Genomic DNA, 15,347 nt, shown 5'->3' on the forward strand with positions numbered 1-15,347 from the left:
CGAATATGGGTTGATGACGACGGCAAAGACGTACCGCCAAGCGATTTAGCGTTCCGGTACGATGCTGTGTAGAAACCGAAAGGGGTGTGGATTTTCATCCTCCTCCTAACAAGTTAGCCCGCTTCCATCTCAGACTGCATCATCACTTAGCATCAGGTGAGATTGTAGTCAAGGGCTAACTTGTAAAGAATATAAAAAAAAAAAGTCACCGACATAGCTGTAGTGTACTTGAAGTGGCAAGGTACGGGGGTATATGGTCGAAGAGCCGATAGACCTTGGCGTCCCTAGGTATGGCGTCTACGCGTTGGAAAGCGCAGTATTGGTCTATCAGGTGGACTGATAACATCAAGCAAATCGCAGGAAGTCACTGGTTGTAGGCGGCAAGTCCCTTCAAGGCTTACAATGTTCTACGAGGCTCTCCGGGTAGCCGAAGATAAAACACGTGACTCAATAAAACTGAAAGTCAAGGATGGAGGTGATCGCGATTACCATATATGAGAACCACGACTGTAGGGACAAGGCTTATATTGTGTTGTCCATCAGCATGGGTTGAATTGTTCTTTACCCTGTCTAACAAAAACGTTTTAAATTTGATAGTCTATGTATGTATCTTTAGCTTTAAAGCCATTTCGTTAATGCCAGATTAATCCCTTAAAAGGTTATTACTTAGATACTTACCTTAAAAGAAAACTTTTGTGTATAACATTTTTATAACGTTACTAGCAGACGCTCGCAACTGCGTTCGCGTGAAATTCTGTTTTTTGAAAATCTCGCGGGAACCATAGATTTTTCGGGATAAAAGGCTTCTAGACTCCGCGTCACGAAAAAGTCCCACCGCTAAAACCTGAATTAAAATTGTCAGCGTCTATACCACCATTACTATATGATAATGAGCGTCATTAAGACATTAGGGACTTGCTTCGTGGCGCGGAGTATATGCGGCAACGCCAAATTATTTGTCTGTATTATAAAATACATAAAACAAAAATCAAGGAATTTAACTATAGTCGCTTATAATTTGAGCTTCGTGAAATAAATATCTATTTCTTTGGTTTTAACTACAAAATCAAACGAAGACCTGTCGAGTTTGAGTGTCCGACTGGTCTAAAATATAACCAAGTAAGCGACATTTTCATCAATTTAATTACTACATATGCATAATATCTTTATACACGTGTATTCTGTAACGATGTTCTGTATAATTCGCAAATGCGTTTCGAATTTACCTCTATCTCTCTCTGTCTAACATACTATAGAAAAAGAAAGATAGAGGTGAATTCGTCACACGCACGTGCGAGTTACACAAATCATTGTTGAAGACCCCTTGCTCTCGATTTTTTCGCAAACTTCACACGCACGTACGTGAACGGTAAGCAACACGCAAGCTTTTCTGTGAGGGCTTCCAAATTAATGTAGTTTTAACGGTAACGTTTGTTAACGTTTTTTTTTAAGCAGTTACGTGTAACATGACGTGACATTCAATCAAAACCTGTATTGTTATTCGGTATTAACTAAAAATAACAGGAGTCCGTGGCAACATGCTAAGTTTGCGTGTTTCATTTTAATCTATATACAGAATGTAACCGTGATATACAAAACCAATAGCACCTAGAGACTTCCACATAATTAATTTTAAATTGGATATTTTTAGTATCTATTATAATTATTTAAAATGTAATTTCCAGTTGCTAATAATAATTACAATGTCTTATATGTATGTAGTTGTTATTTTTTTAAGAAAACAAGTCTTACCCTACAATCGTGTTTTATACGGAATAAAACACGATGACGTTGAACTCAAGACTGTCTTTATTCAGTTGACGTATTGGAACGCATACATTTTTATTAAACTACCTGCAAAGGCAACATTTTAATTGACGTTAGAAGTGTAATGTCACTTCTAACGTCAATTAAAATGTTACCTTACCTTCTCAGCCGATAGACGTCCACTGCTGGACATAGGCCTCTTGCATGGACCTCCAAGCACAACGATCTCGAGCCGCCAGCATCCAGCGGCTCCCTGCAACCCGATTGATATCCTCGGTCCACCTAGTGGGAGGTCGCCCAACACTACGCTTTCTAATATATTAAAATGTATGTGTATTAAAATGTACCAAATTCATAATATCAAATCGCTTACGTGGTTCTGATTTTCAGTCGTTATTGTTAACTTTGTAATGGAGTTGAATCACGCCAGGAAAAGTATGATTACAGTATTTACGATTTGATCGCGTTAAATTTTACCATAATAGATTAGATTGCTAACTTGTATTACATTGTTGTTTTTGTAAAGCGTGGGTAAATTATAACAGCACAGTCATAATCAGCCAATTATGTAAAACTGTACCCATTTATTGAAAGAGCAGTGATAGCCTAGTGGATATGACCTCTGCCTCCGATTCCGGAGGGTGTGGGTTCGAATCCGGTCCCGGGCATGCACCTCCAACTTTTCAGTTGTGTGCATTTTAAGAAATTAAATATCACGTGTCTCAATCGGTGAAGGAAAACATCGTGAGGAAACCTGCATACCAGAGAATTATCTTCAGTCTCTGCGTGTGTGAAGTCTGCCAATCCGCATTGGGCCAGCGTGGTGGACTATTGGCCTAACCCCTCTCATTCTGAGAGGAGACTCGAGCTCAGCAGTGAGCCGAATATGGGTTGATGACGACGATGACGACAAGCAATAAATAGGTATAGTTTTACATAATTTTTTTTAAATCTTTATTTTAAGGAGCTGAGTCCATTTTGGAGTATGCCGCTCCGTAAGTGGCGGTGCCAAGCCACTGACGTATTAATTCAAGCCGTTTCTGAAAGAAACACGGGAAAGAACTGTCCTTAAATCCTAAAAGTTCATGATTTAATCGGATTTAGTTAATGCATCACTTTGTTGGCACCGCCTTGAAAGTGATCAGAAGGTAGCACGTACGATGTTATTTTTCGCTTTTTAGTTTTGTTATTTTGAATTCGGTTTAATATTTTTGTTAAAAAGATTTTATTTTTCTGTTTTTAGTGTGTCTTAGTATAGTGAACGACAGTGCCACAGTACGGGAAATTTTGTTATTTTCATTTTAACACAGAATTACTGAACCGATTTTCATGAAAATTAAATGAGAATAATCTGGAACTATACTTTATTGAACAAAATAAAATTTTCAAAATCGGTTAAGAAATGACGAAGTTATGAGGTAAAAAATATTAAAAAAAAACACTCGTCAAATTGAGCACCTCCTCCTTTTTTTGAAATCATGCGTGTCATAAGCTATATTGTATTGCCGTATTCCCATGAGAACGGGAACTACGTGAATGAAACCGCGTCTGCTAATAGTTTATATAACTTATATAGTTACTTTTTGCTCCTATCCTGTTTGTAACTCGTAAGTTATGGGTAACCGTAATAAATTCTAGTACCAATAATAATTTTCAATCGCCACAGACAAAGTTATCGTCATGAAAACTTCGAGTAATAAAAGATTCGTTGTAAACAGATAATAATATTTTTCTAGTACCATAGAGGAAGATATTGGAGCGGAATAATAAGCGAGGTATAAAATGATCTATATCGCTTGTATGAATAGAAAATTTATATGTATAAACTGCCTCGTTGGTACAATGGTTAACTGTAGCTTCTAACCACGAGGTCCTGGGTTGGATCCTGAATAATAAGCTGATTTTTTAGTAACAATTCTCAGCTCGGAGTGGAGGAATTGGAGGGGGAGAGTCCAACAACCATCAGGGCTCAAAGACAACCTCACCTGCAAGCGGTGCCCATGATAATCCATCGTGACACCAGGACGCCCACCGTGGAGGAATTCGTCCGGAATCTAGCACACCGTATGTACACACGCGCGGACAATAGGTCATACACACACCTCCATGGTATCGCACCACAACGCGCGGGACCATCTAACAGGCGTGCTCCACCTCGCAAGCTCATCGTAGTGGCCGAACCTGCAGGCGCAGGCACCTACGGCGTCGAAGACGTCGATGCGAAATTTTATGGTCAGGAAATTTTATGGACGACGCACTTACCAGACTCGATGCCTGCGAGCAATCGCAGTACTCATGGGGCACCTGGACTGACACCCAAGAAGACCTATAGGTCACAAGGTCTCAGCACCAAAAGGGTCTGGAAGAAAATGACCGCGATGCAAGATCGCCCGCGCTGATCGGGTAAGGAGGCTAAGCTTCGAGAACCGTACCGCCACCCGGATTTATCATCTGGGAGAAGATGACCTGCCTGCTGCCATGCTGATCAACAACCGAGGCTCTGACTAGCCAGCCATGGGGTTTCTCTGACATATTCGGTGTAGACCAGGACTTGAGATGCATGTCTGCCGGGGCATGCATTAGAGAAGGCGGCGGATGAACCAATATTGATCAACGGCAGCACTCACGTCTCGAGGAGGATCACGGATTGCTATCAGGTAGCAACCACGCATAAAATTAAATCACAAGGCTTCGAACGCTGGTATAAAGCTATACCCGCGTTCGAAGTGGCGCCTATTGATTGTGCTATTAAGGCTTTTGTTATAATTCATCATCATCATATCAGCCGATGGACGTCCATTGAGGACATAGGCCTTTTATAGGGACTTCCAAACATCACGACACCGAGCCACCTGCATCCAGCGAATCCCTGCGACTTACTTGATGTCGTCAGTCCACCTGCACTTTGGGACCCCAACGTCAATCGGCTTCGTACTATGTGCCCCGCCCATTGCTACTTCAGCTTCGCAACTCGTTGAGCTATGTCGGTGATATTGTTTCTTCTGCGGATCTCCTAATTTCTGATTCATTGTTATATTTAATAGCGTAAAATCCTATTGGGCTACAAAACTAGGTAACCTTAGCTAGGTGGATTTTCTTCACCTCGCCTTATTTATATCAACGGTATACAAGGGTTGGAAATATAGTCTAAAGCCTCTTTTATACTAACATGCGGCCTCCCAGTGAATACTCGTTGACCTAGAAACTGATACAATACGCGCGGCTGCGCGGGCCTCTCACATGTTTTCGAATTTGAACCGACATCGAATAAAGGGACTTCCAAATAATAGGGATGGTGACAGTTTTTTAAATCTATACTCTATACTATATATAAAGCTGAAGAGTTTGTTTGTTTGATTGAACGCGCTAATCTCAGGAACTACTGGTCCGATTTGAAAAATTCTTTCAGTGTTAGATAGCCCATTTATTGAGGAAGGCTATAGGCTATATATTATCCCCGTTTTCTTACAGGAACGGGAACCATACTAATATATAAAACTGAAGAGTTTGTTTGTTTGTTTGATTAAACGCGCTAATCTCAGGAACTACTGGACCGATTTGAAAAATTCTTTCAGTGTTAGAAAGCCCATTTATCGAGAAAGGCTATAGGCTATATATAATCCCCGTTTTCTTACGGGAACGGGAATCACGCGAGTAAAACCACGCGGCGTCAGCTAATTGTATATAAATTAAGAGTATGGCAATAATAAAACAATTTTGTAGAACTAAAAGCGTATCATTACTTTCGGAGCTACAGTTATGTGTATTTGAAGTAATTAAATATCATGTGCTTTAAACAGTGAAGGAAAAACACCGTGGAGCAACCTGCATACCTGAGAATTTTCCCAATTTGTTTTGTATGTGAAGTCTGCCAATCCGCATTGGGTAGTGAACTGTTAGCCTAAACCCTCTGAGAGGAGACTCGTGTTCAGTATTGAGGCGAATGTGAGTTATTTATGATAATGATGATTTTCAAATAATAGGGATGGTGACAGTTTTTTTAATTTATATACATAAATGGTATGCTAATATTAATTTGCCGCCTGCATCTGTTGAATCACAGCTTGATGTCGTCAGTTTTCCTGGTGGTGGTCGACCAACACTGGTGCTTTTTTTTTTGTTTTTTTCTTTTCTTTTTATTCTTTACAAGTTAGCCCTTGACTACAATCTCACCTGATGGTAAGTGATGAAGCGGTTAGGAGGAGGATGAAAATCCACACCCCTTTTTATTTCTACACGGCATCGTACTGGAACGCTAAATCGCTTGGCGGTACGTCTTTGCCGCTAGGTTGGTAACTAGCCACGGCCACCAGCCAGACCTGGACTAGTTTAGAAAATCTCAATCTGCCCAGCCGGGGATCGAACCCAAGACCTCCGTTTTGTAAATCCACCGCGCATACCACTGCGCCACGGAGGCCGTCAAATTGCTTGCCTATAATTTCACCTTATAACCATAAGAATAGGCTGATAATGAAGAAAACCATAATGTTGAAGTAGGTACTTGCTAGACGAAATCTGTCACAAAGAGGCCTACCTACTTCTCTTAAATAAAATTATTACGATAATGAAGAATCCGAGACTTGCCAAGACGAGCATATTTTCATCAACAAACCTTATTTTTGTTTCATTAGCCTAGGGGAAGATTTATGGAAATCCCGTGACGCGAGAAGGAAAATAATTTTTCAATCATTTTCCAATATTCCTTGGCGAAACCGCTTTCTGTATACTCGTACGTTTTAAACTCAGTTATTCGTTGGCTTTTCACACAGGTGGAGATTCGGCCATTCACAGTTTTAAATTTAAAATAATTTGATTAAAATAATACTGCTTATATCTTAAAAATAGAAATAAGATCATCTAGTTTTAAGGACCCACAGAATGGACACTGACCAGGTCTTTTTAGGGTTCCGTAGTCCACAAGGAACCCTCATAGTTTTGTCATGTCCATCTGTACGTCCGTTCGTCCGCGGTTTAGCGCAGAAACTAAAATTACCATGAATATGAAACCAAAGTCGTACAATAAAAACCTTGAAAAATATTTTTTTCAAAATTTCCCTCCCCTACATATCAAGTGGGGGTGGATTTATTTTTACTCGTTTATTTCATAGTATGGGGTATCGTTGGATAGGTGTTTGAAAGATATGACAGGAATTATTCAATATTTTTCGATTTAGGGATCCGTTTGTAAAATATTAAGCTAGAGCTAATTTATGTTAGAGTCAAGTGTCCCCAGATGTATGGGAATGACATTTGCTATCGACAGGTCACGTGATTAAGATCTGTCATTCCCATACAGTTTTCTAGTTTTCGAAGCGTTAACGATCGTAGAAAGAGAATCGACATGCCACTTGGCTAGGGGCTGATGTTAAATGACGATGCAGTCTTAGATGGAAGTGGGCTTACTTGAAAAAGGTACAACTTTATTCTACCTATACCTCTGACCCCTTTCCTTTAAAGGAAATGCGATAAGGGATTAGCTATTCTTAGTAATAAGTAGGTAGAAAGAAATAAAACGAGCCCATAAATAACTCATATCCCATTTAATCAAGACCAAATCAGATAAACAGGAAAATAAACCGGGAAAAATAAACATCTATCTATAGAACTCTTCTAGTTCGGAGGACGCAAAAGTTTTTATAGCTCAGAACTGTCATCTCTTTTAAGTGCGAGCCTATTGAAAGTTTCTTATAGCGTGCAGTAAAAAAATATATGTTTTGTTTCGAATGGTAGGAAAACCGCAATTTTATTGTTTTTATTTCAAAATAAGTTGTTTTTTGAGAGGAAAACCGACGGACCGGAAGTTTGACATCAACAACTATTATGAACTAGCCGACATCCTATGGTTTCACCCACCGAACAGACAACGCTTAAAGCTAACGCTTTTAGCAATAGAAGTAGCAAAGGGGCGTGGCCCGCGTACACCCGTGTGTGCGGAACATCGCAAGCGTGTCCGCGCATGTACTAGCAGCTCAGACTAAATACATAAGGACTAGTATCGTACCCAAATTCACGAACAAATTTTTCTGCCATTTTCTAAGGAAAACTAGCTTAGATTTCATACATATTTTATACTAAACTAGCAGTTATTGTTCGTTTTTTACACCATATAACTACACAAAAAGGTATTTTTATGGAGGTTTTTAACCGACGGACACGATTGTAAACTATGAAACATCGATTCTTTAGAGACAGTGTTTATAATCGCATAAGATCGTTGATCATATACGTTGACAGAAAAATAATGTCTTGCGAGGCAGGTCTTTATGTAATTAGTCGGAGACTAGCAGTCATGTTTTGTTCTGTGACAAAAGGAATAATATATAAATTTCACTATTCACTAAATATTAAACAGCCATTTAGGCCACGCTCCCTGGGTACGCTGGGTTCAATACAAAGAATTGACACTTTATAAATCTAGTTATCTCTTATATCTGTGGTTTCACCCGCGTAGTTCTCGTTCCCATGGGAATAAGGGATAACATATATACTGTATAACTCGGTGAATATGAATCTTTCTAATAGTAAGAGAAATTTTAAAATCAGTTAAGTAGTTTTCGTGTTGAATAACAAACAAAAAATCAATTTTTACTAGTAGCTCTATAATATTGGTTTCAAACGATTTTTTTTCATAATTCTCCAATTTGCGTGATTGAAACTAACCACCATCTTTAAATAGCACTGTAATGGTGCGCCATCTTTAACATTGTAACTCTTAATCTGTGGTTAACGGTGCAGGTTGACGATCTAGTTCCCAAGTTATTGATATTGTTAAAAATTTATCTTATCGTGTACTGTTTGTTAATCCAAATAAAAAAAAATCGTTTTACTGTTTTTTTTTTCAATTTTATAAATAAACTAACTGACGCCGCTCGGGTTCCCTAGCGTGGTTCCCGTTTCCGTAGGAATACGGGGATAATATATGATGAATGGGCTACCTAACACAGAAAGAATTTTTCAAATCGGACCTGCGATTAGCGCGTTCAATCATACAAACAAACAAACAAACTCTTCATTTTTATAATATTAGTATAGATTAAGTATTAAAAACTTGGTTAGCATAAAAAGATAATTTTCGCCAGTGCGTGGCGTGAAAAAAATTTAGAAAGCTTTTTTCGTAAGTCATAATATTTCGGCTATCTAATTGCTAATATTTTGCGATTATTTGTTTCGGAAGTGCGTGAATCAATTCAAAGTGATTTATGGCTGAGGCGCATGTAGGTCGCTCGCAAATCTAACGGTGTTTATGTGTGAAACAAAGACCTTAATGTATTGTATCATTTGTTTCGGATGTTGTGACCTCTGAGTCCAGTGATTTATAGCGTACACACTGTTAGAGAATATAGTAATTTGGATTTATTTATTCCTTTTAAAAAGAACAAAAAAAATCAATTCTAAGTATAAAAAATGTAAAATATAAATTAAATTAAAATAGTATTATCTAAAATTTATCATTAATAAATATGCCCAGTGGATATGACCTCTGCCTCCGATTCTGTAGGGTGTGAGTTCGAATCCGATCCGGAGCATGCACCTCCAACTTTTCAGTTGTGTGCATTTTAAGAAATTAAATATCACGTGTCTCAATCGGTGAAGGAAAACATAGTGAGGAAACCTGCATAATAATAATAATAATAATAATAAAGCCTTTTATTTCCTATAAAACTTAACCTAATTACAAAATATTATATATTTTCTTAATTCTATGTTAGTAATATGTAGTTAATTTGTTACATTTTTACAATTGTATTAATTATAGGAATCCCTTGGTAGGGTATAGGCCTCCTCCAATTTCTTCCATTTCTCTCTTTCCCGCGCTATTGTCATCCAGCTTTTCCCGGCTGTCGCAATAATATCGTCCGCCCACCGCTTCTGTGGTCTGCCCACGTTTCTTTTTCCTTGTGGACCAATCCATTTTGTGGTCTTAATAGTCCAGCGTTGGTCTGAGCACCTCGCTACATGGCCGGCCCAGCTCCATTTTAGTTTCAGAGCTTGATGTAAAGCATCTGTCAGTTTTGTCTTCTTTCTTATTTCTTGGCTTCTTGTCTTTTGAATTTTCCTTAAGTGTAGCATGCTTCTCTCCATAGCCCTCTGGCAAGTTCGTATTTTGTTGCTTATCTTGTTTGTAAAAGTCCACGTTTGAGAGCCATATATCAAACAGGGTAAAATACAGGTGTCCATAATAGTCTTTTTCATATTTGAGTCGTAGTTTCCCTTGAGGATTTCCTTGTGGGCCCAATATTTGTTCCAGCTACATGTGACTCTTCTGTGAACTTCGTCTTCATTATTAGATTTGGAAAACGATACTTGTTTTCCTAAGTACGTGTATTGCTCTACATATACGAGTTCTACACCATCTAGCATTATTTTTCCTTTTTTTCCATTTGTCATTACTTTTGTTTTGCTAAGGTTCATATGCAGTCCTACGTGTTTACTCTCTTTATTTAATTGGGATATCATATTTTGTAACTTCTTTGGAGTTTCAGCAAAGATTGCTATGTCGTCAGCAAATCTGAGATGGGTAAGACGATCGTTGTTGATAGGAATGCCTTCTGATATCCAGTTCAATTTGGAAAATATGTCCTGCAAGACAGCTAAGAATAATTTTGGGGATAGTGGGTCACCCTGCCTGACTCCCCGGGCTATTTTAAACTCTTCGCCTCGGACTTCTAGCTTGACTCTGCTCACACTATTTTGATATATATTTTTTACAGTTCTAATGATCATTGGGTCTAAGTTGCAGTTGTGTAGAGCTTGCCAGATAGAGCTATGATAGAGACTGTCAAATGCTTTGGTGTAATCGATGAAACCTATATACAAGTCTTTGTTGAATTCAGAGTATTTTTCTAAGACTTGATCTAGCGTATGGATGTGGTCCATAGTCGAAAAACCGGGGCGGAAGCCTGCTTGCTCTATCGGTTGCGCACCATCTATTATTGAGCTAATTTTGCTATGTATAATAGAGGTAAATAACTTGTACACGCTTGATAACAGGCTAATAGGGCGATAGTTTGCAATGTCGAGTGGATCTCCTTTTTTATAGAGCAGTATTATGTCTGACTGTTGCCATTGCTCTGGTATAATGCCTGTTCGTAGAACCAAATTAAATATGCGTGTTAGTGGTACAGTGAGTAATTTTGCTCCTTCTATCAAAGCGTCGTTTTTTAAGCCGTCTGGCCCTGGGCTCTTTTCGCGCTTCAACTTTTTAATATGCTCCCAGACGTCTAGTTCTTTAATAATTGCCGTGTCACTGATGTTTGTCTGTAAGCTATCACTTTCTGTGGACGTAGTCATGTCGCGTAGCTCAGTAGAATAAAGCTCTTTGTAAAAGTTTGTAGCGCAGGATATTAGGTCTTTTCTAGATTTAGTTTCTTTTTGTCCGTTCTTTAGGCTCTTGATCCAGTCTGTGTGCGTAATTAATTGCTTATAAGCTTTTTTGGCGCTTCTATGTTGTGTTATACTATTCTCTATGATTTTTTGCCTATGCCGCTTGTAATCGTTTCTAATTAACTTGCTAATTCGTTTGAATAAGATTGATAATTCTTTTTTTAATTCGCATGATTTGTTTTTTGTATTTATAAGTTCGGTGCGCCGCCGAATCAAAGCTTTGGTTGTTTCGTTGAAGAAATAGCATGTATGTTCGTTGGTTTTGTTTTTGTTTCCAGCTTCTGATTTTAGGCTATTTTTCAAGTGAAGTTCGAATTTATTATATGTTTCTTGTATGTTGTCTTCATTGAAGTTAGCTGGGTCCGGAAAGTTGGTTTCCAGTTTGCGAAGGTATGTTTTTATTTCTACATCTGTTTTTAGCGATGATATTGAGTCTGAGAAGTTTCTTCTGCATTTTTTGGGGATTTTTAGAGACAATGTTGCTCTTACTATTCGGTGGTCTGATGGAAAATCTACGTTGTTTAAAACCTCTGTGTTTGTAATATTTTTAGGGTTATTACACATGATAAAATCAAGTTCATTTTTCGTTTTTCCGTCTGGCGAAATCCAGGTCCATTTTCGGCTGTTTTTCTTATTGAAGTAGGTATTCATGATGGAAAGTTTATATTCCAGAGCATATTGTACCAGCCTTTCTCCTCTTGAATTTCTAACTCCGTACCCAAATTTTCCCATGATAAGGCTTTCGTTGCATTTTGGTTTTCCTATTTTGGCATTGAAATCGCCAATTACCATAATATTCCTGCAATTTCTTAGTAAATTGTGAGCTTCTTCTAAAGTTTGGTAGAATTTTTCTAAATCTTTTTCGTCTGAGTCTGACGTTGGTGCGTAGACTTGAATGATTGACAAATCAGTATCACCGAATTGTAGCTGGATCAATGCAACTCTTTCCGATAAGCCCCAAAAATTTACGATATTATTCTTGTACTCTTTCTTGATGAGAAATCCCACCCCGTACTGACCCGGTGTTTCGCCCACGTAGCACAGAATGTAGTCGGTATATTCCTCTATTTTGCATCCCATTCTTCTTGTTTCCGCTAGGCCAAGTATGTCTAAGTGTATGTTGTGGATAGTGTGCACTAGTTCAAAGTATTTTTCCGTGGTAGATAGAGTTCTGACGTTGTATGTTGCAATTTTTAAATCATGTTTTTTATACATTGGAGGGTTTTGGTCATAATCTTCCACGGTGACCAGCCGGGTTGGAAACCTGCATACCAGAGAATTATCTTAATTCTCTGCGTGTGTGAAGTCTGCCAATCCGCATTGGGCTAGCGTGGTGGACCTTACCTTTCTCATTCTGAGAGGAGACTCGAGCTCAGCAGTGAGCCGAATATGGGTTGATGACGAACGAACATAAGTATTACCAATAATTGTATGAACAGCCTCTATGTACAAGTATCACTCAGATGTCAGCTATATTCACTTCATACCCACCTTTTCTGTTTTTGTTTAATTATTGTTTAAGTTAAACGTAGTGTTTTTCATGTTTTATGTATTAACTGTATCATTAGATTTTTTTCTTTTTTTTCATTTTTTTAAGTTCTTAGTAGATTTAATTATACTTCGTCAACGGCGCAGGGTGCGCAGAAAAACTTTAACAAGTTTATGTCCGCACCTTTTATTGTATCATTGTACTTATTATATTTTATTAAATAAATTAAATTAAATTAAAACACGGTTATTTTTGTTCAAGACATGTCTAATTTTTTTAAATAGGTATCTTCTAAGCAAACTTTCATACATTACATCTTAGTTTACGAGTATATCTAGAATGATTTACCTACCATCGGTTATTTTTTTAATTCTTTGACTATAAAATCAATGATTTTATACTATTAGATATGCCACTAGCGAGTTGAAACTGAGGTTTACAGAAGTGGCTAATTGTCTTAATTTCATTTACTTGCACTGTAAACAACAAAAGTTATTTAAACAAATAATACCTAAATATAGTCTACAATATGGAGTTGTGTGTTCAGGAAGTGTAAAAACTATATAAACATAAATATATAATGTACATAAAAATAAAATTGTTTAGTGTGCGCTCAGTGGATTAGCTAATATCGGATCACTTTTTGTGGGCACGTAACATAGCTAATAGTAGAAAACCTTTGATAAAAATGCTACATCATCACCGAAAAACATGAGCTATGTCTATCTTGACGGCCTCCGTAGCGCAGTAGTATGCGCGGTGGAATTACAAAACGGAGGTCCTGGGTTCGATCCCCGGCTGGGCAGATTGAGATTTTCTTAATTTGTCCAGGTCTGGCTGGTGGGAGGCTTCGGCCGTGGCTAGTTACCACCCTACCGACAAAGACGTACCGCCAAGCGATTTAGCGTTCCGGTATGATGCCGTGTAGAAACCGAAAGGGGTGTGGATTTTCATCCTCCTCCTAACAAGTTAGTCCGCTTCCATCTTAGATTGCATCATAAGTTACCATCAGGTGAGATTGTAGTCAAGGGCTAACTTGTAAAGAATAAAAAAAAAACGAAAAATAAAGTATTTAATTCCGTATTCCTATGAGAACCGGATGCGAGGCACTACGTAGCGGAAACTGAAGTCGTTAGTCGATAATGAACAGAGTAGGTAACGCTTTCGCAAAGCATGCAAGACTCATCACCGGGGCGCGGTGGTTTGATCCCCGCCCGTTGGTCTATTGTCGTACCCACTCCTAATACAGTCTTTCCCGACTAGTTGGAGGGGAATGGAAATATTGGTCATATTTAAAAAAAGAAGTATGGCAAATATTGTATTAAAAAAAAAATCGAGGTCCTGTGCCCATTAACCTGAGGCGTAGGTGTTAAGACCCATATACTTGGTGCAAAAAGCTTTAACTGTATTATACAACTGTGTGCTTACTTTTAAATAAGTTTGTAAGACAGTGGTATACAAAAAAATAAACCTTGGCTGAGATTGTTGTAGGCTCTTCGCGGATCAAGGCGCGTTTGGAACCCTCGTAACTTTAATTTTAAGTTTTCGAGTATAATTACCACCATTTGATTAAATTAAATTATGACTTAATCCTGACCTATCAAAAAGTGCTTGTAAACTAAGCCTAATTGAAATAAATTAATTTTGAATTTTATGCCTGTAATTACACAGTACCATGTACTTTAGAATCTAACACAGCATTGCTGCCTGGCGGCACAAATAAGATATGGCGTATGACATTACTTAGGAAAAATCCGTTGATGATGAAGATACCCCATATATACTGATGAATTAGAAATTGCAAACCCCAACGCTTGCCAAATACTGATTGGTGGGCTAAATTACATAATACTATATTTATCAGACGAAGCACTGATGCAAACAAGTTCGTGATCATTAATCATAGATCAAGTGGAATAATAAACCGGAATGGACGGTAAAGTTCATTTCTAAGAAAAGTAATACCGCTATGGCTTGGCAGTTCGCCCAGTGTGTCAGGTTTAGCTCTATCAGACTACCTAATTGCAAAAGAACGTCTAATGAGATAACTCTCTGGTCCTGTACCTATTGTTACGAGGGCCTACGAGTTCCATCTAACAAACTATAAATATACTAAACTATCTATATATTATTATAAACATTGTCTGTTATTTGCTGATAATAATTCTTCAATGTCATGATTACAGTTTTTCGTTTATTAGATACTGATTTGACTAAACCTAAAGATTCAGATCTTTAGCTTTATTATTTAAACTCGGATTAAAGTAAACTATTTACATTTTATAATTATTTTAAATATTATAATGATATTAATTTCATAATGTTAGACTAAGCCGTAAAACTGTATAATTAAAAAGTAGTTTGACCATTTTGAATTGTAAAACTGTTTGAGTCATAGTCGGTAATTATTTTGTCGTCTGGTGGCCAGTCGAGCGCGATCTTTGTTGGTGATAATACACTTTGTTGGAACTATACGAAAATTTTCATTGCTGAATACACATTCCTGACGTCACGCTGCCCGTCTCAGTAATACTATGTTGCGTGATTTTCTTTCTACAAACGCTAACGCTTTGATAACTAAAAATATGTATGAGAAATTGGGAATCCGGTCGATAATTTGATCACGTGACCTGTCGATGTTTTAATTTTCGAAGCGATTGTAGAAAGAGAACCGACGTACCACATGGCTACATGCCCTGCACTATTA

At 37.9% G+C, this 15,347-nt stretch overlaps 2 protein-coding genes across 2 annotated transcripts in view; both read right to left on the reverse strand.

Annotated features, from left to right (window-relative positions):
- Positions 1–15,347, reverse strand: part of LOC112051316 (octopamine receptor beta-2R-like) — a 187,327-nt gene that overhangs the window by 39,003 nt on the left and 132,977 nt on the right. The window lies entirely within an intron of this gene.
- Positions 9,390–12,407, reverse strand: LOC112051734 (LINE-1 reverse transcriptase homolog). The gene has a single exon (XM_024090513.2). The coding sequence runs from the start codon at positions 12,364–12,366 to the stop codon at positions 9,514–9,516; it is 2,853 nt and encodes a 950-aa protein (XP_023946281.2). The 5' UTR covers positions 12,367–12,407; the 3' UTR covers positions 9,390–9,513.

This window comes from Bicyclus anynana, chromosome 24 (assembly GCF_947172395.1).
Source record: "Bicyclus anynana chromosome 24, ilBicAnyn1.1, whole genome shotgun sequence".
Classification (NCBI taxonomy): Eukaryota; Metazoa; Arthropoda; class Insecta; order Lepidoptera; family Nymphalidae; genus Bicyclus; species Bicyclus anynana.

What these genes read in the sequence shown, in the direction of transcription:
- LOC112051734 (XM_024090513.2), bottom strand. Translation starts at nt 12,366, where the DNA reads ATGTATAAAAAACATGATTTAAAAATTGCAACATACAACGTCAGAACT.